The 25658-nt window shown below is 35.8% G+C and overlaps 1 protein-coding gene across 1 annotated transcript in view; it reads right to left on the reverse strand.

The window, feature by feature from the left end:
• Positions 1–11484: 11484 nt before the first annotated feature.
• Positions 11485–25658, reverse strand: part of LOC112452374 — a 100905-nt gene continuing 86731 nt past the window's right edge. The window contains exons 6-7 of the mRNA XM_025012540.1: positions 12237–12402; positions 11485–12085 (exon numbers count right to left, since the gene is read on the reverse strand). Of these exons, the coding sequence (XP_024868308.1) occupies positions 12076–12085; positions 12237–12402 (176 nt within the window). The 3' untranslated portion in view covers positions 11485–12075. The remainder of the gene's footprint in view (positions 12086–12236; positions 12403–25658) is intronic.

A 25658-nucleotide genomic window follows, 5' to 3' on the forward strand; every position in this document is an offset into this window, starting at 1 on the left:
AGCGTGATATTAGCGTGATTCACGTTAGCGGCCTACACCCGTGATACCTGTGCGCGATTCTTGGTATTTATGCGATCGATCGCGGTTCAAAGAGTGATTGTCCCAATCGTGAGTGATTTGTTTGCGTTCGCTAATTCGTTACTCGTGAAATACCTACAGGCGTGAGATAATATCGCGTGGTTAGTATAAATTCTCATATGAGGAATTTATCTTTCCTTGGTCACTTCTTTATATAATATATTTTCATTTTATTTTATATACATACATATAACGTTATGTAAAAATATCAGAAGAAAGCATGTAAAATACTTTTGTTAACATTTTACACACTCTATTATAAGAGTACAACGATAGATTGTTGAACTAGAGTTTGAGCGCTTACTTTTCACGAGTTACCTATTATCACGCATACTCTGTTCTTGATTGCTGGAAGTATTCATCGAGAAGTATCCTGTCTTACTTGTCGGATAAAACAGATAAGATAAGACGGGATAAGACGAGAACTAACAGGATTGGCTTAAGACTATCGCAATCCTGCAATCACTTGCAGTAAACTCAGCTGCTTAGGAAACTCCTTCGGCGAGCGCACAAATAGAAGCGCAAACTAAAGATCTTGAATTGTCTAAAATTTAACTGAACATTATAGAATTCTTATCTAATACAATTCCTCGCCCACATTTCATACTTTCAACGATAACGAATGAGTTTCAAATATCTCTCATGATCCCTTCGTGGGATCGTTTCAATTTATATATAAATTGAAGCTCATCCTAAATTAGGGAATACATAAAAGTTATTTGAATAGCTTGTCATACTCGGATACCGAGATCGCGTAGAAATTGGAGAGGAATAGTTTCGCACGGTTCCCGTGGCAAGCGTGCTACGTTCACGAGCGAGAGACAGGCTTTCCCTATTGTGTACCACTGCGTCTGACTCGCGCTTCACCTCATCACTGCTCCATCACGTGCGATGCGATACAAAGTGCGTTCACACGTACGCGATCCGTCGGTGCGTTGGATGTGCATTAAACCATTCCTCTGTATATGCGCGCGCGAAGGCTAACGACGCCGGCATGAATTTTAATTGCCGATACTCATCGCCAACGTCGCAGTCGTCTACTGCCCTCGCGCGGCTGCCATATAACTGGTGTGCCGTCGTTCGCCCATACACAGGACGAGATAGTCTGCCGTTGCATGGCGTACGGAATGATAATGATAACGGTTATAGCGACGGTCGTTTAGTTAACTATAAGGTCGCCGTCTTGTCCGACGCACGCTATTAAGTGTCTCCGATAGCTGATTATAGCGCCCGATCCTCTTCCGTCTGCCCTTTCTCTTCGAGAAATTTTGTTCATAATTAATTCCTCATGAATAAACGGCGCTAAGCACGTTTGGGTGTAAAGTTATTTTCTTGATAGCGATTATAAATATTCCTTTGCAGTTCTTTACCTAAGTTATCTTTCTTCTGCAATTTTTTAAAATGTAAATGCATATATTTGGGAGAAAAACTACTATATTTATTAGATATTCCCAAACTGAACTGGATAACGCTAATCAAGAGTTGAACACGATGTTCTTAAAGGGTTACATACTGTAGAATATGTATTTTATTTCAAAAATTTTGGATTGGCCGCGTTACGTTAAGGCCGGGTGCGTTGAAGAGGGAGCCGCCACTGCCCGACTGTCCTCGAGTCAGTTCGCTACCGACAAGAGATGTGATCGAACGTGTGAATCACTGAATCACGTTTGCGAATTCAGAAATATATTCCTCAAAAAGTACTCGTGCGTATTTATGACAGGTCTTAAAACTAGGTCGAAATTAACGAATTTTTATTGTAGGTAAAATTATGTTTTAAAAAATGAAAATACATGTTTTGCAGAGTGGTCTTTTGAGAATATCTCTCGGAAAATTCAATACAAATATCAAAAATTGATGTCCTGGCAGCTATTTTCCCGGTTTATAAAAACGACATTCGCGGTACCCGAGATACCTTCGCCCTTTCTCATATGAAACAAAAAACAAAAAATTTTCGTTAAACTAGACGAAGAAATCTAGTGCTTGTCATAGCCGATTTTGAAAATATTGATTTTTCGAAAAATGATAGCGATTCGCAGCGAAAAATGCAATTTTTGATATTTTTTATTAAAATTTTCAGTAGACATTCTCAAAAAACTACTTTACAAGATATGTATTTTTATTAAAAAAAAAAATATATATATATATAATTTTACCACCATAAAAATTCGTTAATTTTAACCTAGTTTTAGGCTTATTAAACGTATATAACTCAAAGGCGAATAACGACATAACGTATTCTTCTTTCCCGTGTTATTAGATTTATCAGTTTCGTATCCATTAGCCATCTGTATTTGGCGATTGTGTTTGCGTTTACGATCATCGACATATCGCGCGTCACGTGCTATCGCGCGGAACTCTAGGTGAGCGACATTGCAACGTATTCGCAAATTAAATCTGACCAAAGAGAGCAAGCATTCAGCAATCGCTGTATTCTCTCTTGTTCACCTAAAATTCCATGATAATACTTGATACAGTCCAGCATTTGATGATACTGTATTTTCGGAAGTTTTCACGCGAATATAATAGCGATGACAAATATTTTTTTTATTAAATATTATACAATATATTGCAAACGTCAAGGCTTCACTTCGAAAATGAATTATGGATACATAATGTACATTCCGCAAAATGTTACACATAATTATTATAAATCTATACGTTATTGTTATAACGTGATTAATACCTATTAAAATATCATTAGAACTGATAGTCTCCCGATACGCGTATCAATATTCGGTGATATTAAATGTTATATGCGGACTCATTGTATCACCATCATTTAAATTCATTATTCCCTACATTCTGATGAATATTCGCAAATTAATATAACGCAAACGGGACCTATTTTACAGCATAAATGATACTGTTGTTAAACGACAACGCAAATGTAGAGATCGGTTTACCGACAATGCAGAGATTAATACGTACTTATTAAATCAATATATTGCATGTTAAAGGCATGAATTATATATAATCACGATACACCATAATGACATATTTATATCCTCAACCTGAGAGAAATTTGCGTAATAATATTCGCTATAATGAATTTCCACGTAACATTGCGGCGATATAATTTTGAAGGCTACTTGAAACGTACATATAGCATGATGACGTACCGCTGAATTTCTGTCAGATATAGATACGAATTGATAGTCAGTAATAGCTAAGGCTAATCGGATCGCACTAACAGAGGCACAAAATAGGATTTGCGCGCGTTAAACGTTATTCTATTCGCTTGATCGTAAAACTTTCCGTTTCATTGAAATTTTGCATCTATCTTTTGAATTTATCGTTTACATACTTAATTATTTTACGCGTTTCATAAATACTTTGCTTTGCTTTGCGACGAGATGCCCAAGTTTTTACATTGCGCGAGAGAGATTTGGCAGGAAGCTGTATAATTTCGGAGGTCTCTCTCGAGAGATGACACGTATCCAACGCGTCGGTGCACCATTGAGCCCGTGTAGGATACGAATTGATAGGTCAATGATAAACGTTAGCGAAGCCGGTCGTGGAGTCGCAATAGCGGAGGCACTTCGCTATTAATCCGATGATAAATGCACGCCGGCATTATCGGACACATGTATATGGAGAACGTCGAGAGCGTCAAATTAGAAACAGCGACTGCTAATCGTGATGGATTAGCTTCTAGCGCGAGTAACGTCCTGTCCCGCCTTCCCGCGATTTAATTAAGCGTCTGTCGCTCGAATAATTTGTTAAGTAATTATGACTGTCGGCCGCGCGCGCACATTCCGGAACCGAAACGATCTCGTATTTCGAGATGGCGATACGAATTAAACGATCGAGAGAGCGATTCGCGCGGCCAACGACCCCCGACCCCCTCGTTCTATCTTGAGGGTGTTAGTTATGTATCTTATTGCGCGAGAGGAAACGTGCTCGCGTATAAGTCATCACGACACGGGCTTACGTGATCTCGATCGCGGCTAAGCTGAATGTACTTTCCAGTCTCCGCCATTCGTCCGATCGATATACCGTTCCTAAAGTTTCACGAGCAATAAAATAGGGAAAGGAAGCGAGTTAAGGTTATTGATAATTCCGATTATTCAATTTATTGTGCCAAGAATGTCCGTCCCTGCCTTATCTCTCGCAGGTTAAGCTTGTCTAACTTGTTAAGTAGTTATTTCTCGAACCGACGGCACGTTAAATTATTATGCTAATAGCATCGCCGACTTGCGGCAACGCGACGTATCGCCCCGTCGCTTTAATAGAATCAAAATTGAAAAACAAAAAGAAGTTTAAACATTGTGAAGATTTAGGAGCCGGAGATGTTAAGATTGCATTATTATTTCAGTAAAAGTATTTTTATTTTACAGTTATGCTTTATATTTTCTTCCTCAGTTAGTATTTCATGTTTCATTTTACTCGATATTGTGCTAGCGTGCAAATATTATACTAGTGTTACGCATGCGGTCTTAACGAGCACGGAGTTGTTTTCTTTAATTTATTTCTTCTTCTATAATATGTTCGCTCGAATGAACGGGGAATTAAGAACGGGAAAATCTAACTTTTTGCGCAGCTGCAACCTGACATGCATCGATAAACGCGTATCAACAAATACAACAGAAATTGTGAAAAATTGTGTTTTTTATTATTTATTTCTTTACTTATGCAAGTAATGTCGGAGTAACATTTATTTGATATTTCCATCCATGTGTTGCAATCGATAAATTTAAACCATATCTTTTAATTTGAGTTTTACTGTGTTCCAGTATATAATTCGGCATTCGGCTCTTTCTTCTTCCCTTGTTGTCGTTACGTCAATATCGTGATATAATGATTAATGATAATGGCAAAATGCCAAAAGAGATGTTGGTCCTTGGTTTTATTATCATTATCATTATAATTAAATTTAATTATCGCATAATTGGATATTACTCTTACTTTTTATGCCGCATAGCTGAAGCAATTCATATCGTCTATGCCGCCATTATCCGAACTGGCGGCACCAATTTATTACGCCAATTTATTGCTTTGTCACGGCGTTTAATTAAAAGTGCAAATGGTTGGTATCATCAAGGCTCATCAGATCGTCCAGTTCGTCGCACTCTTGTATGCTGGAATCCGTTTTTGCCGGGCAAGAACTTTTTTGTCCGGATACAATCGTCTCGCGGTCACTCTCTTTCGCATAATTAATTAATGAAATTTGAATGCTGACGCGCATGAATCAGACGGGGAACAAAAACTTTCTGCGTAATTGGCTTTAATTCGATCCGTGGCCATTTTTGCTCGCGCAGTCAGTCGTTCGCTGTCCACGCTCTACTTTGCTGAAATCGGGAATATATACGCAAAGCGGAAATTACCGAAGGAATTAATTTGTCTCTGACTTGGAAAAAAAGAGAACCGCAAAAAGACAATGTAGATAAAATCGCGGCCGAAAAAGGAACATATACAATCTCCCCCCTTTTTCTATCCGTTACTTTTTTCTTTCGAACAACTTATCGCCAGTTACAAATCGCGGGCGTTTGCATTTTAATTGTTTCGAAGCTGATGGTACTAATGCTCTCAAATAAATACAAAGAAATTTTGTCTTCATTCGGACAATTCTAATATCAGCACCTCTATGAAAGTCAACGTTCTTCTTATATTCGACAATTTTATCGAAACAAAATACAATTCCTTGTAAAATTATGTGTACAAATAGTGATGGTAATCTTACAAATTTTCTTACACGAGATACCTACATTTTATGTCACCTGACTTTACGAAAAGCAATAAAAAAATGTAAGTAACGAGAAAACAAATATTTGTTGTAAATTTTCTCAGTGGAGACGACTTATTAGTGGTTAACTCCGCAACTTTCCTCGTAGCTTTTTTTTCTCTCACCAAAGTTTTCCCGCAGCAAAGAGCTGTATGTGAATCCTAAGGGAATTCTTTCCCTTTGCTGCCGGCGATAACCATGTTAATGCAATTTCTTGATAGTTTACGGAAACGGTCCATATCCTCTCACTTCTAGCGTGCCAAGTCGGCAGTCTCGCGTGTTCGTACCTCTCTTATCGCTCTTTCCTCACACTTTTTTTCTACTTTTCCTTTCGTCTATTTCCTCTATAATTCTTTCTCGTTGTCTTGCTATGTGCAGCATTTCTGCCAATTTTGCTTTTCGTTTGTCAACCTTTTTATTCTGATAAAGTTTACCGATAATGTTTACCGATTATGCTGATATAGTTGGGAAATTACATTTGAACCCGCGATTAATATTTAACTCGATGTCTAGCCAAATGCATGCAATTTCCAGACCATTTATGTTGATTTAACCATAGATCTTTCTTAATGCATTAATTAATACAATTTGTACCCATTACCTTGTACACCGACTTAGACGCTCAATTTAAATGAAGCCGCTAGAGAGGCAAATCAAGTTACTTGCTTACCATTTCTATCGCTTCTACATGCGAGAATGATATGCTGAGTCATCTCTTCTCACTTCTCTCGTTGTTTCACGGCATGCTCGATCGCAGTTCGAGTGCATAACGCTTTGTTCCAGTGCAGACTAGACCTCTTTAACTCGACTAAACTTCGCCAATAGAAACTCACGTTAGCCAAGTCTGACCTAAGACTCGTACTAGATCGGGATTTAAACTAGCAATTCAAGTTGTATTGTTGACGGAAGTAGGAGTTTGGTACAAAGTATGGTATTATGCCGTGAGACTCTTTTGTGAAACCATTGATAAGAAACTAAAAGTGAGCCGTCTCCGTTATAATAAATTACATATTTGTATTATTACAAAGACGTATTGGAATCCACCAGCCAATACCCCATAATTATATATAAACTAAAAAGAAAATTAACTTAGAACTCTCGATAATGAAACAAATATAATAGTAAGGTAACAAATGGGCTATGAGAGTTACGCGGTTGTTGATGTGTAAGTTGTCAATAATGTAATTTATTTAAAATTTAAAACAGACATTTTAGCTTCACTTTGAGTTATTTGTAGCAATGTCAAAAATTAATATAAACTTATGATTAATTTCTCACCATCTCCGTTGAGTGAAAGGTAAATGTTTCGAGACTGGAAAGTCAAAGAGCCAATATGTTTCATGTTCGAAAGTTGTATTCGAAAGGCATGTAATTGGCCTAATTGATCACTATCTGTAATGATCAAACACAGTAAATGATTAGAAATCGAATAAGAGTCCAAAATCAACTTATATAGTTCGTAGAGCGTGAATACGAAACTTGAAGCCGTGGTGGAAGATTACATTAAATGATCACACAATAAAAAAACAGACAGTAAAATTACAATAATTTTATAGTGAAAAACAGTCAAAAAGTAAAATGATAACTATAGAAGCGGCTAACAAATAATTGTTAAAGTCAAATGAGATTAAATAATAAATGAGAATAAATAAAACAAAGTCAAATAATTATTGTATATTATTATTATTAAAAAGGAAATAAATAAAAACAGTAAACAATTAAATAAATGTAGTAATAAATAATTACAACTTGAAAAGTTCTCGAAATAAATGTAATTTAGAGGCCATTGCATGGTACATGTAATTATATGATGTATGTAATTATAACAATTATTTAGTGGGTATGGTTTATAATTTATTTAAAATAGAAACATGCATGTAAATATTCAGTGTTTGTAGCTTGAGATTATTCTTTCGTAATTTTATGTTTAGGCCATCTCAGAAACTAGTCGTTTTGATAAATTTTTCTTTGTCTTGGATTTGAACATTTTCGTAATCAAAGTTGTAATCATGATTGAAATTGATTTGATATTCTGTAATAAAATAAATGACAAGATGTTTCTACGGATATGTGATTTCGATATTCAGAAATTCTGGTTTTTAATTGTCCAACGTAGGTTGCATCACAATCTTTGCAAGAAATTTTGTTAGATAATATAAGACAATATTTTTGTTAGATTGAATTAGGAGAATGTCCTTATGTGCTTTAATGAAATTTGCGAGTTTATTAGAACTGAAATAACAAAAATTTACGTCTAAATCTTTAGAGACATTAAAAAATTTTTCTGATACATATATCTAGGATACATATAGAATCGTAAACCATGGACATTTGATTGTGTTATCGTTGGTATTCATAGTATTATTCTGCTTGTATGTATGTTTGCGAAGAAGGGATTTTAGTCTATTATACTGATTGTATTACAAATAAAAAGCAACGAATAATTATTATCTAATAATGTGTCAATTATAAACTTGATTTTTTTTAGTGGAACTTGAGATGTGATAATAAAAAGTCTCTATCTACCATGCCCATAATTGTGCTTCTTTTTTGAGAGCATGTTGTGACATAAAGTTAAATTCGAAATTGTTGTTATTTTTAACAATTGTTACGTCTAAAAAAAATTAATTTATCACTCTTCAATTCAATGGTAAATTGTATTTTTGGATAAAATTGAAAATGTTGAATATTTTGTCAACGAACGTAAAATCAGGAGAAACAGCCATTGCTGCTGTCATCCACTTATCTGAAGTAAAAGGAAATATCAATTAAAAAGCCTTGACAATCCCTTTTAAGGATACTTTAATATCGCGGAATTTTTCGCCGTAAATGTTGCGATTTGCATTCTTTAGTCGCTCTTGTTACGAGACTTTAATTGGACGAACCGGTCGCTTGGAGATAACTAACACAAATGTAACGAACGGTAGCTGTCGTCACTGGATATGGATTTTGATGCATCCTGTTACCGAAAGCGTGCTTGAATTGCAGAAATCGTTAACGAGATGGCATGATGTCTTTCCGACTTTTCCCATGTGTATTTGAAATATTGCGAAATAAATTAATGTCAGCATTTGTTTTAATTTACATGTAGGCCACAATGATTTGCAAATAGATCTCTATTTGTTTATCAGTTATCCGACTGTATCTATTGACGCATACAGTAATTTATGTGTAAGATTAATGTCGCGTATGCGTTTGAGATATGCATCATTTACGATACACTTACCAAGTCAAATGAGAAATTTGATCGTGGCATCGTGGTAAGTAAACTTTTGCATTGAGAGACATTTCAATCTATCGTATTAAAATTATATTTATTATCTTAACATAATGGCATTGTGACAAAAATATAACACCGTCTATAAGTAGAAGAATTATGTAAATTTTACGAACAATATATCAATATCTACGAACTGCAAATGTAACGGTATATTGCGAAATGACAAGATATTCTTGGGAAATAATGCTTTTAGATTCTCTAAAGAGTAATTCGATGCATCGTAGTCGAATGGATTAAGTATCGAAATTGCGATCTGCAGCTTTTCTCTGTTCCTCTTTGTCTTCTTCTTACTCCTCTCCTTTTTCTTCTTCCCCTCTGGTGGAACACGATTCAAGGAACTTTAAGAGTAATGGATAGTTTTAGTTTGGTATAAACTTTCACTGGATAAGATGTCCAAGGCTTTACGATAAGACCTGCTTCGCGGTTGTCCTTAATACCCTTGAAGAGGTATTAATTCTTCAATTATCGGGATAGAATGCTCGAGGTGTAATAAACTTTCCATTCAGTTCATCAATACAGATTATACATTACGCTATGAGAATACAATTCTTCTGTAAATTTTGAGTTAGTAGTTACTTTATTATTGTAACAATGGAAGGGGGGACGATTGATTAAGCGTATTATTGTAATTCAAGGTTTATATAAAAATTATTATTCAATAAATATTATGTTCTGTTTTATAACAATATATTTAAAAATCAAATTTTCACATGCATATAAATAAACTGATGTGTATTAACTTTATAAGTTTCGTTAGACTACTATTTTATCTCTATAGATACATATCACGTTAACTGCAATAATTTTATAAATCTATTTAAATGGATTTTAAATACGTATATAAAATTTCCTTGCTTTTCTTTTACATTATTGCAACACTTTGTCTGCACGTAATACAACGGTAATTCGAGTAAGCAGGGTGATAAGATGTCAAGCGTTGGAGCAAGTGGTTTGGGTCAAGGTTTTTGCGAGCCGTGTGTCACGCGACGTTGAGGAGTAGAACTGCACGTGCGGCACGTCAGACACGTGCGGTCCATACTGTATGTAGCCGAGTTTTAATTTCATCTGTAAACCAAGTGGACCGAATGGCCACCGGGCCCCGTTACGTTTTCCTTGCGCGTTTAATTAATGCCAATTTCACGGCGATCGCAATTGCGTCTTCCTCGTCACCTTCCGCAGCGCTACACGTGTAGATAGTCATATACGGACAATATATCCCCGTTCCGCGGTGAGGCGGAATTACGAGCGCCCTAATTTACTGGTGGAAACGCTTATAAAACGTTTCCTGCAATTCCTGCAATTTGCCAATAATTCCCCGGAGTAGCTAATCCGGCTATTTTCATGATTCTCGCTACTTCTCCCCTCCCATCTTTCTTTATCCTTTCCCTCTTCGCGTAAGACTCTATATTCAGCAAGACTTTTTCAGGCTGTTTTTTGCATCTCGGTATTGTTTTTTTAGAAAAATGTAGTGAAATTTTCGGAAAATAATCCAGAAATTAATACTAAAGTTGTATTAAAATTGCGTTGAAATAACATCTCGTGATGTTTAAAGCGATAAAACTTCCATTTCGCCTTTTCACTTGGTTTAGCGCTTTTGAGTTTTTAATGATAAACATTAAAAGGATTCGTGTATTCTCAATTTGGAAATTCCTAAATCGGGTTTAGGGCTTTTCCAAGCTGACCAGATAGCCCCGCATTAACATATCGCATAATGAATAAGTCTTTGCGCACTCTCGCTTGATGAGGAAGAAGTGCTTTTAAATGTCAGGCACTTCGATTCGAACTGAGATTGGTCCAATTAGAATCCTCCCGTATAATTGACACGAGTAGTCGTAAAGGTTAAAACGTTTCTGCGAATGCGGAAGCGGGAATACAGGAACGTTTTCATAGAAAGAGAGAGAGAGAGAGAGAGAGGGGGAGGGAGGGAAAGGGAGAGATGCGCTGGCGCAACTGGATGATAATTATTTTTATGCTAAGCCGTGCCGAAGACCAAGAGTACTTCGTGTAAACGCGCGCGTACTCGCGTGAAATGGATGGATCAATATTAACTCGGTTTGAAGGTATAAAAGTTTAAAAGCATCTTCTGGATTAGGACTTAGTTTTAAGAGCACATGAGTCTGAAGCTATACTGAGTTTATTCTACGATTGCGATCGTTTGCATATTGTGAAATATTAATGCTATTAAAATGCGAAGAAACGTAGTAGAATATATAGATATGTAAATACGAGAATTCCGCTACAACAAAGAATAAAAATAGAATGCAGAAAGAGAGCATGAAAAGGTAAAATGTACTTACCTAGCGTTTGAATTGATCTTATTCCCCGGTGAAAAGATCTGCGTAAATATAAAGAAAAGAAATGAAATAGTGATACGTGGTGCGTGTCAATAATGCGGTATACCATGTTTACGGTTCGTATTATAATTTATTACAATTTGTACAGATTACAAATCGGTACCTATGATGCGTTTTTTTCTGTTAAACATCATAAAAGGAGCGAATATTGAGCAGAACGCCGCTCGTTACTGCGCTAACATTATATTATATCAGTTATCGTATAGTTACCCCTGTATAATCTATATTTGACACTTGGTGAACACTCCGGTCACTAATAAATATCGCGTTTACAGCACTCGACGTGTGTTCTGTCGAAAAAAATTTAAATCAAAACGTAACGGAAATCGAATCACCATAATCTTCTTCTTCGTTCCTTCGTTATTAAAACATTTGTTATCATCTTGTAATCCTGATTGCTTTACGAAGCTGATCCGTCAGTTCGTAATAATTTCACGATCACCTCGTTGCTCTAATAGGTAATCATTATTCCTGCCTACGTCTCAATTCTCAAACGCTGCTCTATCCCCTTCATTTGTTTTCTTATTGGCGACCAAGAATTTACATCAAAAAGACATGTTCAAAAGTAACTGTATATGAATTACGCGCGTAGTCCTGCGTCGCGTCGATCCGCCAGCGTTTCACCAATTCCTCTCCGTCTTTCATAGGCTCCTCGAGAATAAAAATCATCGTTATTCGACTATCTATTCTATACATAGTAACATATATAACTGGAAGCCCTAGACTACTAGGTTTTACATGGACGACGTAATCGGATCAGACAGTGGTAGCGATATCTTCATAGAGGATGCCCGCGAGCTACCTGCTAACCATCGGCTCGCACCTCGGCGCTACATTTGTTATCGGCGGCACCGTCATCGTCAGCGATGTCATCATCAGGAACAGGGTGGCCGCCATGATAGCCATTATTATCGCCGCATCGCGATTACCATTCCAGGGCCAATTCTGTCCGGCGCATCCGTTCGTTCCTGCTCAACAGAAAGTAGTCCTATGTTAATAACGAACCGCGATTACCTTTTGCGAACTGGCCGCGAAAAGGTAATGAAATTTTATGATACGTGTCGACATAGATTTCGCGACGAAGTACTCGAGATCGGTTCATTCCCGAGTAATAGATACGATGTTCCGAAAGGATATGCGACAAGTTTAATTATACCAGGGTGATGGCACTGCATCGATAAAAGTCGTCGTGGAGACTAGCAAAGTCTCCTTCGCTAGAACGCGGAAAATGTAAATTTGAGAACGAGCCTAAGAAAGTTTTCTCGAACTTAAGCATCTTTTGAGAAGTTTCCTTCGCAATTACGACCCTATGTACCGCCGGCGGCTAAGTAATTTGATTTGAAGTGAAACGGACAGACAGTAATTTGAGTTGTTGATTTCGTTCATGAGCATTAAAAAATACGGCTAAATGTGAGTTGGAATGAGATTCTCAACTTCTATTTTTTTTTAAGTCACTCCGGTGAATGATAATAATTCACCCAATTGTGTTGCTTTATAAATATATTTTGACACATGCAAGATAAATTGATTTTCATACATATCTGCGATCGCAAGTAAAAACAATCGAGATACCACATTACGGGCTGGTTTTACCATCTCCGATTAACTGCATGTAACCTTCGATTAAACTCACTTTTCGTTTCTTTCCAAACAGTCAGAAAGAGATGAAGAGTTTAATCGAAGGTTATAGTTAATCGGTGTTGATGAAAACTGGCCCTAAATAAGATATCTTCTACATTATTTACGATTTAAATTTAAAATATTATAAAAACGTCGATTGTCTCGTTAAATTAATTGTAATAATTAATTATCCTTTAAATTGGACGAAATTAATAACAAATGCTAATTTTGCGCTTCATAAAGTCAAGTAGGATCTTATGCAGGACAAGTACGTTTCCGTCATGTTACGTCCGCGATTATCCAAGATGAGATTTTTCATAAAAATTACGATTCAGAATCTCTTGTAGTATCTCGTAATTTCACGACTGGCTGAATATCATATTATACGCTTCGTTCGCCGTTGTAAGCGTTCTTAAAACGTTAACGTATTTGAACGAAGAGTTGAAGTAAGACGAAATTGAATGTAGAAGTCGAAATTGGTTCCTGCGGATCCTAGCTTACGATTGCAAAATTTAGACCATGGTTCCGCGCTCCAAACCAGAGGAACGTATTTAATTTCGCTAACCAATTCTCGGAACGGCATTCGTTAATATCGAAAACCGATTTATTCCGACCTTTCCGGTGGTGCTGGCGATATTTAACCGATGCCGCAATACCGAAACACACCGATGTGTTTTTCTTTCTTTCTTTCTTTAAGATCTAGCGAGTGTCCTCGGGAAAAGGTTGCCGTTATTAACCGCAACGAACGCGGATGGCTCTTTTAGAAAGTCTCGCGTCGGCGGATGTCGACGGCATGAAATAAAACTTCGGTAAAACGAGGCAAGGTAAAAGGAGGAACGCGGCGAAGAATCGCATTAAAGGCGACGTCGCGGCTCCGCGATTAAATTTTCAAGAAAGAAGAGTGGTGGGCACCACTGCGCAGAAAGGAGCCAAGCAAACCCGGGAGGGGAAAAAGCAAATTACCGGAAGGGCCGTGCCGGTCGCCGTCGGATAACGTTGGCAGGAAGATGCAAAGAACCTCGGCAAAAAGTACACGATAGTAATTTCTCTAGAACGAGGAAATAATTTGAACAGTTGCGCCTGTGAAGCCTGAAACGAGCGCGAACTCTAGTTATAGTCGTTGTAATTTCGTCCTCCTTTTTCGCGGATCATAATTTAGCTATACTGCTACTATCTGCACTTTTCTAACGAGATTAACAAGTTTCCGATGTTGCGTTTTAATCGGCTTTACGCGTCAGTTAAAGTCGACTTTTTAAACAGACTTTGCTAATCAATTTACAGATAACCGAAGCGGCGAAAGAATTATTTGAATTATAATGGAAATGAGAAGGATTTTTTACAGGATTTAAGTCAACGACTGAATTTCAAAGATAATCTCGCAATTTAAAGTTTTTACGCTTGACCTGTTACGAATTCAATTCAATTAAAATGTGTATATAATATAAACATTATATACAATATAATACTTGATACGTGTTTAGCTATAGAATACATTGTATAATTTGCAACGAATCCATTCTTAGTATATACACATACATATATGGCTAAATACGTCAAGTATTATATTGTATAATGTTTATATATTATACATTTTAATTTAATAAATATCGAGATAAATATATATGTATATAAAAAAAGAAACAAATATACAAAAATTTTGAATTAAAACTACAAAATTTGTTATAGAATAAAATATGCTCTACAATTTGCTGCGACACAAGATTTTCTGTTTACTCAGATTAAGTTAATTTAATGTGCACAAATTCATAATCACATTAAATGTACTGTATGTTACATGTGTTATTATTAATGTTGTTTTTCCGCATTTATATCGGATTTAAGGATTAAAAAATTGGCTGTTATTAAACTGCCATTGTGTGTAGGTGTGTAGGTATATATGTGTGAGCGTGTATGTGTGATATACATATTTTTCCGTTGAAACTCTCTAATTTTATATTCATTTTAATACCTGGTAAAATTTGGAACTTGTTTTATTAATGATCGCACAGTATATTGTGACCGCTTTCAATGATGCTTTTCCTCAAATGCTCTCGTTATCGCGGAGGAGTAACAGTCATTAATTGTTACGGGACATTCGTCTTCGTGTCCGTCCGCTGACATGATAAATCTACCGACACTCAGCTGCGTATTTTTACACTCATGGCTCATTGGATTAATAAACCTGTTGGAGACAGTACTGCTTCTATTTATGAGAACGAGAAAAAATGGCACTTGTGAGATTAATACGTCCACTTGAATAATGAGAAGTCAATTTAGCTGTATATATATTACTGTATCAGAAGAGCGAAAATATTTCTAAGACGTATTTAGGCTCTCATAAAAACTTAAGGAAGATAGATTGCAATGAAATGACAATTTTACACTAATGGCAGTGTTTCTGTTGCATCGTTAGCCGGCTCAGTATTTTACTTAAAAAGGATGTGCATGCTATATTTAAATTCTAATTGTTTTAATACGAAACTCTGTCGACATATTACTTTCTCTAATTATATTTTCGATTAGGTCAAATGTTATTGTTCTCTGAGCTTTATCCCTTTATATCCCTTTTATAGCTTTCGACGACGATTCATGTCGGCAACAGCCTGGAGGTTTGCCAGAGCTGGTAACAACATGCTATTTATTATATTTCGTTATTACGTTGGACAAGAGAACGATTCATAAGATCCCACTTGATCTCAACCGTACTGCTGCAAGTGACATCGCAATCTGCACTATAAGTTCTTAATCCAATTAGATATCATTTTATTTTGCCATTTATTCTTTTATCCGTTTTGTAATAAAACGCACAGTGATGTTGTAAAAAGCTTTCAACGTTAAATATTTCTTATCGTAAATTTGATGACAAGTTTGTAATAATTAATATAATTTCAAGATTAAACGAAGTAGAGACTTACATTGTAAAAAACTGTGGAGTATATCTTATCCTATATACAGTCAAGAGAAAGTAAACCAGAAAATAAAATAAATTTTATAGTCCCAATTAAAATTTTCGTACGTACGTATTTTTACTCATATGTTTATGCGTATAATATTGTACGGTTTGCGATAAATTCAGCCTTAATTCATCATCACAGCTGCGATTTTTCTGAATGAAACGTTGTAACTGTGAGTGCGGTGTGAAAAAGTTTCTCGTGAAAAGACTCTGATTCCAGTGTGCGACGCGTCCCGTAAATGCTTGGGCTTTACGGCTGATGGTTTACGACTCTTCGTCGTACGTGCATGGCGACTCGTATTTTTCTCATGCTTTCGCCACACGCCATCGGGTCTTCTGCTTCGAGCAGCGATCGTTAATAAATCAGAAAATATATCATATACTATATATAGATAATCGAAAATAATTTAGCTGATTTTTTAAAAATCAATTTTTCAAATTTTTAAGTTATCTTTGAGGTACAAATTAGATGTTTATGTACTGTGTAAAAGAAATGTTATTGCGCAAATTAGATCCAAGATAAATCTGCGCTTTTCAAAAAATAATATAAGAAAGAGAGAGAGAGAGAGAGATTTAGCTATTTTTATAAAACATACTCAATTTTTTTAAATTATATATTATTAAGTATAGATATAACTTTTCTTCTTTTTCTTCATGAAAATAATCTCTCTGAGATGTGTTATACAACTTTATTAGTATTAAAACAGATTAACGTTATTTCGGTATGAAATAGAAAAGTTTCCACCATCGCGGCATCGATTCTACCGTGTCCATGGTAAAAGCATCAATTTTTAAGAAAGTATACCCAGTGGAAACGTAAGTTTTCTTCGCATTACCGCCGCGGACTGAACATCAGATATTACCTTTCTACTTTCTGAGACACAGGGCGATGTCATTGTAACGTCCACGTCCTGCGAATAAAGTTTTTATGAGATCTGGCAGGGACACGTCAGGATTGCTCGCGAAGCACGTGAAATATTGAATATTACTAAATGGGTGAAAGAGGTCAACGATCGGCTCTATTCGTGGCCACAAAAAGGAAATCCCTTCCCGGAATAATTAGGAAAATTATAGAGCCGTTGCAAGTTAGGTGCTCAACTTTTAATTATGAGAATAATAACGTCTCACATCACACTCGGGAAATTATCTCATTTGCACAATGCTGGATACGAAATATAATATTTCTGCCTCTCCGTCTGACGTACGAGTACATATACATTGTACACCTACACAGTGAATTTCGCAAACAGAATATAGGAGAATTATATACGCCGAATGACCATTTGTTTTGCCGACGTGCGCGTTCGATAAACCCCCCTCATCGGCTTAACTCAGGAATAATGCTTGCTCGTTTGAAAAATTACTTTGTTAACGACACGTTCGCTCTCCTCTCGTCAATCGACCTCCGAGGCCACTTCATTCGATGGGCTACCTTCGTTACGGTTCACTTAACTCGTGGTAAATTGCACCTGTGTGTGCTTAACCCGTTACTCAATTAAACCGCAAACCATTGCCCCATTTAATCATTATTGCGTTATAATTAGCAAATTAGACAGTCTGCAAAATTGCAATACTTATAATTTGGTGAACGTTTCTATACGTTCCTGTACAGATCGGCAGAATTTAATTGTTCAATTTGACAATCCGCATACATAAAAACATTAAACGTTAAAAATATGTGTATATTGAAAAAAATGCAATTTAGAAAGCAGAAATTCTCAAATAACAAAACCGTAGTAAAACTGAATCAGATATAATTACAAACAAGTATGCTTTAGATATATTGTTGCAGTTTATAAATAATTTTCTTCAGACTAATCAAGAATTACCATTACAGTACGTTATTGTAAACAAGTTCAAGAAACGTCGTTCACTATAGTTGTCCATAAAACGACAAAGGGAATATCGGCGGATACGGTCATTGACCGCGTCTCCGCGACGAAAATAGTAAGTTGGGCGCGAACTATTGCTGACTATTGTACCGCTAACTATTGCCTTCGCAATAGCACGCCATCGCGTGAATTACATGTCCATCGCCACATGTCCGCTGTCAGATCGCAGTGCGGCGAAAATCACAAGCGAAATTCGTCGTCGCGACGGGGCTCTCTCTCTCTCTAGCGACTTCGCCTAACGGGTGACATTTAACACGTGTAGAGCCGGTATTTGGCGGATGGCCAATTATTTGTCGGGTTGCATCGAGTCGGAAACGTTGACTCTCCGAAGCCTGAAATTTCTCCGGGTGCCGCGACAACGCCGTTAACGTCGTCCACCTCCTCTCAAATGTGGCCAAAGGGGAGGTTGGATGCATCGCCGTCTCTCTGTCATAACGCATTCGACGCCACGTATAACAGATTACAATGTTATACGTCGTTGAATCGCCCTAGGTAAACACGTTGAATTCAAAAGGGGCAAGGAAAAGGGGGTTGCAATCAGGATGTGACACGGGCAAAACAAACGGGGATGGCACCGTTCTCCATCAACGTCACTCGTGTCGATAGTTCTCTTTATAACAGTTTCAACAGCCAAGCGTAATTGCTTTTTTTTTACGTAAAACAAGTTGTTTTCTTCGAAACGATAGTACTACTCTCGTTAGATTAAGCGGAATACAGCTGCGTTAGATATATATATATATATATATATATATATATATATATATATATATATATATATTTCGTTATTAACTTCGGCAACAATTATGCGACCGTGTACTGATTGCTATCCAATCGAACAAGTTTCTCCGCGGCAAAACACACGTGACATTATAATATTTCTGCTTGCAGTTCTGCAGATATTACATTTTGCACAGTCTATTAATGTTTTATCGACATATGAAACATTATCTATTAATGTTTTAGCTCTCTTCATATATATTTTCACTTTGTTAAAATCTATGCTTCAAAATGGATAATATTCATCTTTTATTACCTTTAATACAGTACGCCGTAATAAAGATATATCCATAGCGCAACGCGAGTATCTTCACAAAGCTTAACGAAACAGAGAATGATAAAAGGTTTTTATGGAATGAAGGATAATGAAAGCAAACAAATGAAGTACTTCGTCATGAATATGTATGATCTAGTTAGTGCTTACAACATGTGATTGTCGCGAAGGATGATCACACCATCAGATAAAGCGGGATATATTGCATCGCGCTCGGCAACGAACTTACCAGTCGATTTTGGATCGTATCTACCGTTTCCTGCTTCGAAATTTGATTTCCATTTCTGATAACTCATTTCCACGTTCAATCAAATTGCCAATCCGCGAGATACTTGAAACCGTTTCGTTCTGATTGTCAAAACATGCAGATTTCATCGTGCATCCCCCACGCGATTTATATCAAATCTTCTGTATATATTTTCCCTTTTTTTTCTCTCTTTCTCTTTTTGACAGTGATCTATTGCAATGGCTTGCGTTACATTTTTTTTACAGATTACATATCTCTCTCTTCATTATATGAGAGATAACATTTTATAAATATTATTACGTTGAATATTAAAGATTTCTGAAGAAGTACAGTGTACAATTAGATTCTCGTTGGGGAAGAATCTACTTGAAATTGATCGAAGAATCGTTGGATGTAAAATTGTAAAAAGAAAAGGAAGATCGGGATAATCTGTATATACGAATATTATACGCTTCCGTATTTGCCGGCTCAACGCAATTTGTAGTCGATGGAATTAGACTGTCGCGAATTTGCACCTGAACCGATGGTAAAGCAAGACAAAGGACCGGAACTGTGCGCTACAGACGCCATTATTTGCATGCAAATGAAACGTTTATGCGAGAAGAAAAAATTCTGCTGATTGAACCCGGGGGGAATCAATATAATGACTAACTCCTGTATCGAAGAAAGTAAATTTGAAATAGCGTTTCAGGAGCGCGTCTCACCGAAATCGAAAAACTAATTGCGTCCTTACGTAAAAAGGACTGTATCTAATCTGCATTACAAAGAGTCACTGCGAAAAAAAATATCCCATTAATATGATAATTTTCACATTTTCCGGTAACATTTTTCACAGCGTTATTTATTCTCATATAAATAATCATGAATCGAGATACATATTAACACATAATTGTGTATCACATAGTGGTACATAATTGATGAGCGTTGATGAATTCATCGTTAATGTGATTTCCATTATATGATAATTAAGTATACGTATTTATAGGTCAATATTAATATGACTATTACGTATACAAAGATGTATGATGTAAAATTCATTTCTTTTCATTATGTTTCAATAGCCAACAAACATAAGTATTATGCATTTCACACTTGACTTGTGTAACGTACTTGTATTTTAATATAACATCTACAAAATTTATTTTTAGATGAAGAACTTTTAAAAGCAAGATATCATGTACTTATATCAAAGGAAAATTAATACAAATCGTATTCTGACAATTAGTACAACCTTAATTAATTTGCAATTGAAATTTACTTTCACAATTATAAAAATTACAAGATCTCTCTTGACTTATTAAAATCACATAATTTTATTTTTTTCGAGATACAAAACTGCATAAAGTAAAAATAACACATTAATTTAATATACTTTTTACAATAACAAATTTAATAGAGTTTGCTTTTTAATTGATATATAGATTTAATAATAGAAATTCATCGGACTTAATGTGGGGTTTCATGAAACGCAAAAAATATACTAAAAAAAATTTATTCCTTTATAAGATATTAAATACTTTGAAATAATAGCAATCGGGTTTGGTATTTATTTATATGGCATACAACGTGCAGCCTTGGTTTTGACATTTATGACAGCGAGTATGCAAGATTGTCGCGTTATTTGCATTTGCACATTGACATTTGAGCAAGTAGTGACGTGAGTATTATCGTATTATCTCTCGAAATTTTATAATGAATATTAAAAGATACCAAATTATATCGTTTCTTATAATTATTATAATAAGCGGTTACTAGACTATGCGAGTAATAATTCATAAATCTATCGGGACAATGATTCTTTATCGAAGTATATACTTCTCGGGATTTATTCTCATTTTGAAGAGATATCTCAAAGTGATAAAGAATGAAAATTACAAATTATTGTTTTGTGACAATTGTTTCTATAACAACATTTGTATTCATACATGTATCTTGCATATTTTTCCGGTATACCTTAACGGTATACCTTAACGTGGCGATAGAACTCAGTACCCCGAGGATCTGAAAATCTAACGACAAGGAAGCAAGTGTACCAGAGACATTGCATTACCACGAGTTGTTCAATAGCTCTTATGTGGCTTGCGCATTTCATGCACTGTGACCACTATCCAATGGATTCACGACAAATCGTCACTGAGTGTATAAGTAAACCGCGGACGGTTCGTCGCATCTTGTTTTTTAAAGTGCCATACAAAGTATCGCGTAAGAGACTTATTTTCAAACTATATAGCTTGCGCGTGACCGTAATTACTCGCGAGTGATATATAAGAGCGACAGCTTTGACATCTTGAGAGGAGGTGGAAATCTAAGAAAAGCATGACGCAAGTAATATGCGTGTGTGAGTGAGTAATACATTATTTACACGTATTATATTCTTTTAATGTTTTATATTTTTTGCACAAAATTATTAATTATCAAGTATATATATAAGTAAAATGCAAATCATGATCCGTTTTAAACTTTTTCAACAAAGGCTGTTATCACACACGAGTGTATCTTATTTTTTAATTTTTGATTTCTTTTAAGAAATTATTTTTATATTTCATTCCATGATATGAAGATTATTAAGTAGTTTAGGTAATTTTTAAATAGTTTATAACAAAATACATATATGCAAACTGGGATAATTTATTTAATAAGTCTTTAGCTTTTACCAATTTAATACAATTTTATAAGAAAACTTTTCTTAAAATAATTGTTTGAATGTAATTAAAACAAAATTACAAAATTTAAGATGGGTCAGGTACCCTGATATTAGTAAGATATTGGTAATGTAAGTTATCTGCTTGTTATATATAATAAGAATTGTTACATGTAATAAGATATTTTTCGCTAAATCTCTACCAAAATATTACAAAAAAGAAAATAAAAATAAAAAATTGATAGATCTTATGAGTATGAGTCGCAAAATATTTGACTATAAAATTTTTCAAAATCTTGTTATTGGTCTCGAGCCATTTTGAAGAATTAAATTACTAGGCAAAAAAATCCTACATTTCCATCTAATAGAGAGATGCGAAGAAAAGAATGTGGATTTGAGAATATTTTTTCATGCAATATTTAATTTAAATTTTATATATTTGAACAACGATGTTTTGGTAGTTTTGAAAGTATATCTTAATTTTCGTTTAACGTGATATCGAAATATATATTTCTTTGATAACTTGGTTGTTTCGAAGATCTCAGGTATTTTAAAATCTATCTGATTAAAAACCCAACTGGTTTAATCATTACGAAAGATATTCATATAAAGTTTTATTTTAAACCAATAATTGGGAATATATAGCATTTCTTAACTCTATTCTCTAATATTAGAGAAATAATAGAATATTTAAACAATCCCATATCAAATTAAAAGTTCTTTATTATACACGTATGACATAAATTTTTATCTCATTGTCAGTCATTTTTATATAAATTTGTAATAATTCATCGTACGAACAATGTGAATGGTATCTGTTTGGAGTTATCTGTTATATGTACAAATAAACGAGGAATCTAAGAGAATCTGCGTACAGAAACTCGTTGAAATAATGAGCAAGAGGGTTCTGCCTTGTCTGTTTTCCTTCGCTTCCGTGCGAGTTAGCAAATTGAGCAACTATGGCGCTCACCGAAGCGTTTCGTATTAGCGCACATTTCATCGAGGTATAATGACAAGACTACATTTTCATGCTTCTGTGCGATACTCTTACACAACTCCCGCGTATCGTGACGTAATTTGAAATTTCAAGTAATTTCCGTAGAGCGTATCATTAATAGATACCTCGACACTTGTTCCTCTTTCTTATCATCGTTATTACACTTTGCAGTGTGCAATATTAGTGTCGTAGCGCCCTAATGCTCCGCTGAAGAAAGGGCGTTAAGTCTCACTCTGCTCCCGTATCTCGTTGAACTTCTCTAATGCAGTATTTCGCGATTTGTAGTGTATATAATGATATTGAAATAAGAAGAAACTTTCCGTGAATGTCCAAGAGGCGAAATCCGAAGCTCGGAGCAGGATGGAACTTACGTCGCCAACTTACTTATTACTAATCGAAGCGAATCTCTTCACGGGGAGAAAGAGAGACTCTCTCTCTCTCTCTCTCTCTCTCTCTCTCTCTCTGTCCCTCTCTCTCTCCCTCCCGTAATTCCTTTCCTTCCTTTGGGTGTCCAACTTTCGCTTCACACTCTTCCGCCACTTCTTCGCGGCCCTTTCCTCACTTTGCAGACTTCAACATTCGCGCGCACGCTCGGGGGTGCTTACTTCTTACTATTCCGGGATACCTTCGAGAGCGCGGCTGCGAACTCGCTTCGCATCAATAATGCGAAACGTATATCCTGCCAATGGGGTGGAGGCGAGCCGATTTCTTGTAGGAAAAGGACGAGGGCGGGTACTCGGAGCACGGAGACGAAAAAAAAGGCGCGGGGCTGTCTTCTTACCGGAGACGTATCGAGCTGCGATTCCTTTCCAATTCTGAGGACAGAACGAATCTAAAGAGCGCCGGCAGCCGGAGATGAATATTAACGACTATCCGCTGGCATTTCGCTTTCACGGAAATGATTGGACATGGGTACAACGGAATTTCTAAGCCGCTCGTTGTTTATATCGTTCGCTTGAAATTTCCACGGAGAAGCGTATTATAGGTTCTCGAGAGTACAACCTTTTTTGATTATGCAATCAAGTTCTTCCTCCGATTCTTTCACAGGGTGAAGAGATTTCTGGAATATTAAACGAAATATTCGACGAGGATCGGTTATTATATGCGTGACGACAAAGATCTCGTTAACCACAATGTTCGCAATATAGAAAGCGCGGACCGATCTCCTTATTTTACCGCGTTTGTCGTTTTTTCATCCGTTTCGAAGATTCCAAGATGTTTTTATTTACAAAAGTTCTGTTTCTCATATACGCGCGCTATGTCTAATGGGTTCTGCTTGAGCGAATATGGATGCGATGGAATTTCTAATCTTCTGGCCCTCACCATATTGTCATACCGCGTGCACGTTATTATCGGTATCGATCGTAGAGGGTAGACCGCTTGATTTTCGGGTTGAGCAGACGGTCGATCTCAATGCGGATTATAGACTGCCATACCAATTCCATTACCTGGCTGCACAGCCGGCCATGCAAATTTTCGTGAGCCGACAGCGCAACCGGATATGCAAATTCATCGGAAAAAAAGAACTACGGATATATGCGATTGCTCGACTCGACTCGAAACTCACTATGATTTATGAATTATAATCGCTCTGCATGGATATATTCTTTTCTTTTATTCGCGTACAAGTCACCCCTTTCTCGTACCTCTATTTTAAAATTATTTAATCGTATCGATTCACGGTTTGATTTATTAATCAACTTATATTTATAAAAGTTTCATCTACGTTTTGATATTTAGGCGTGTATTAGGATCTATTTTGTAATTTTTTAACTCAATAACTAAAAACATTATTTGGATCTTGCAGGGATTTTTATTTAATAAAAAATTATTTGTGATAATTACAATTTTATAAAAACAGAAAGACTCTTAGAAAAAATAATATAATTTAATTTAAAAAATTTAATGCTCAAATTTTTGTAATTTTAAATTATATGACAACTTTTCTCTCTATATTTAAGATAACTCTTTACATTTTCAAGAGATGTACTTTGCTGCTAAGTATTTAATATGTTAATTTATTCTCTCAATTCATTTATCTGTTTATAATAGTTGAAATTTTCTTGTTCATTCTCTTTGATATTTTGTAGTTGCTTTATAAATAATTCAAGAACGTACATGCCGTCGCGTACAATTTCCGTTATATTTGCTCGTATCTTCACGGCCGAACAGTGTCAACACAGCAACTATTTCGAACTCGGAGATGCGAGTCCATCCTGTACTACAGTCGAGCAAATACACTCGCCAACGCATCTCGGATTATTTGTGATATATTTTGGCTAAAAATAAGGAACGTGTTTAGAAATTGTAATAAGCCTAATTATTAATTACACATATTTCTCAAAAGATAGGGTAGACCGGGGCACGTTGTTACACGGGGCACGTTGTCACATCGGCTTTATTTAAAAAACGGAGAAAATTGTTACGGTTGTTACAACAATGTTCTCTATGATTAAAAGAGAAATGTATGTAAATTCAAGTTAAATTGATATTACATTCAATGTAGCTGTTAAGATATGCCCATTTATACAGTTGTCATAACCGTAGTTCTTACGATACGTAACATTCGGTTATAATACCCTTGTATATGGTTGCCTCAACCAAAGGATTATTGCTATCCCTCTTATGTGGTCTGCAGCACAACTATTATGGTTGAGAGATCCATAAGATATAGCTGCACAGTACAGCACTGAATCACTGCATGATTGAGAGTTTAGTTCCATTGCGCGCGCAAAAGAATTTCTGCATAGAATAAAGCGGATTTGATAAGGATGTTTTAACTTTAAGGCCTATCTACATAAGACGCAGAACGCGAGTCGCAAG

The sequence above is a fragment of the Temnothorax curvispinosus genome, unplaced genomic scaffold, assembly GCF_003070985.1.
Source record: "Temnothorax curvispinosus isolate PA1 unplaced genomic scaffold, ASM307098v1 QBEX01003323.1, whole genome shotgun sequence".
Lineage (NCBI taxonomy): Eukaryota > Metazoa > Arthropoda > Insecta > Hymenoptera > Formicidae > Temnothorax > Temnothorax curvispinosus.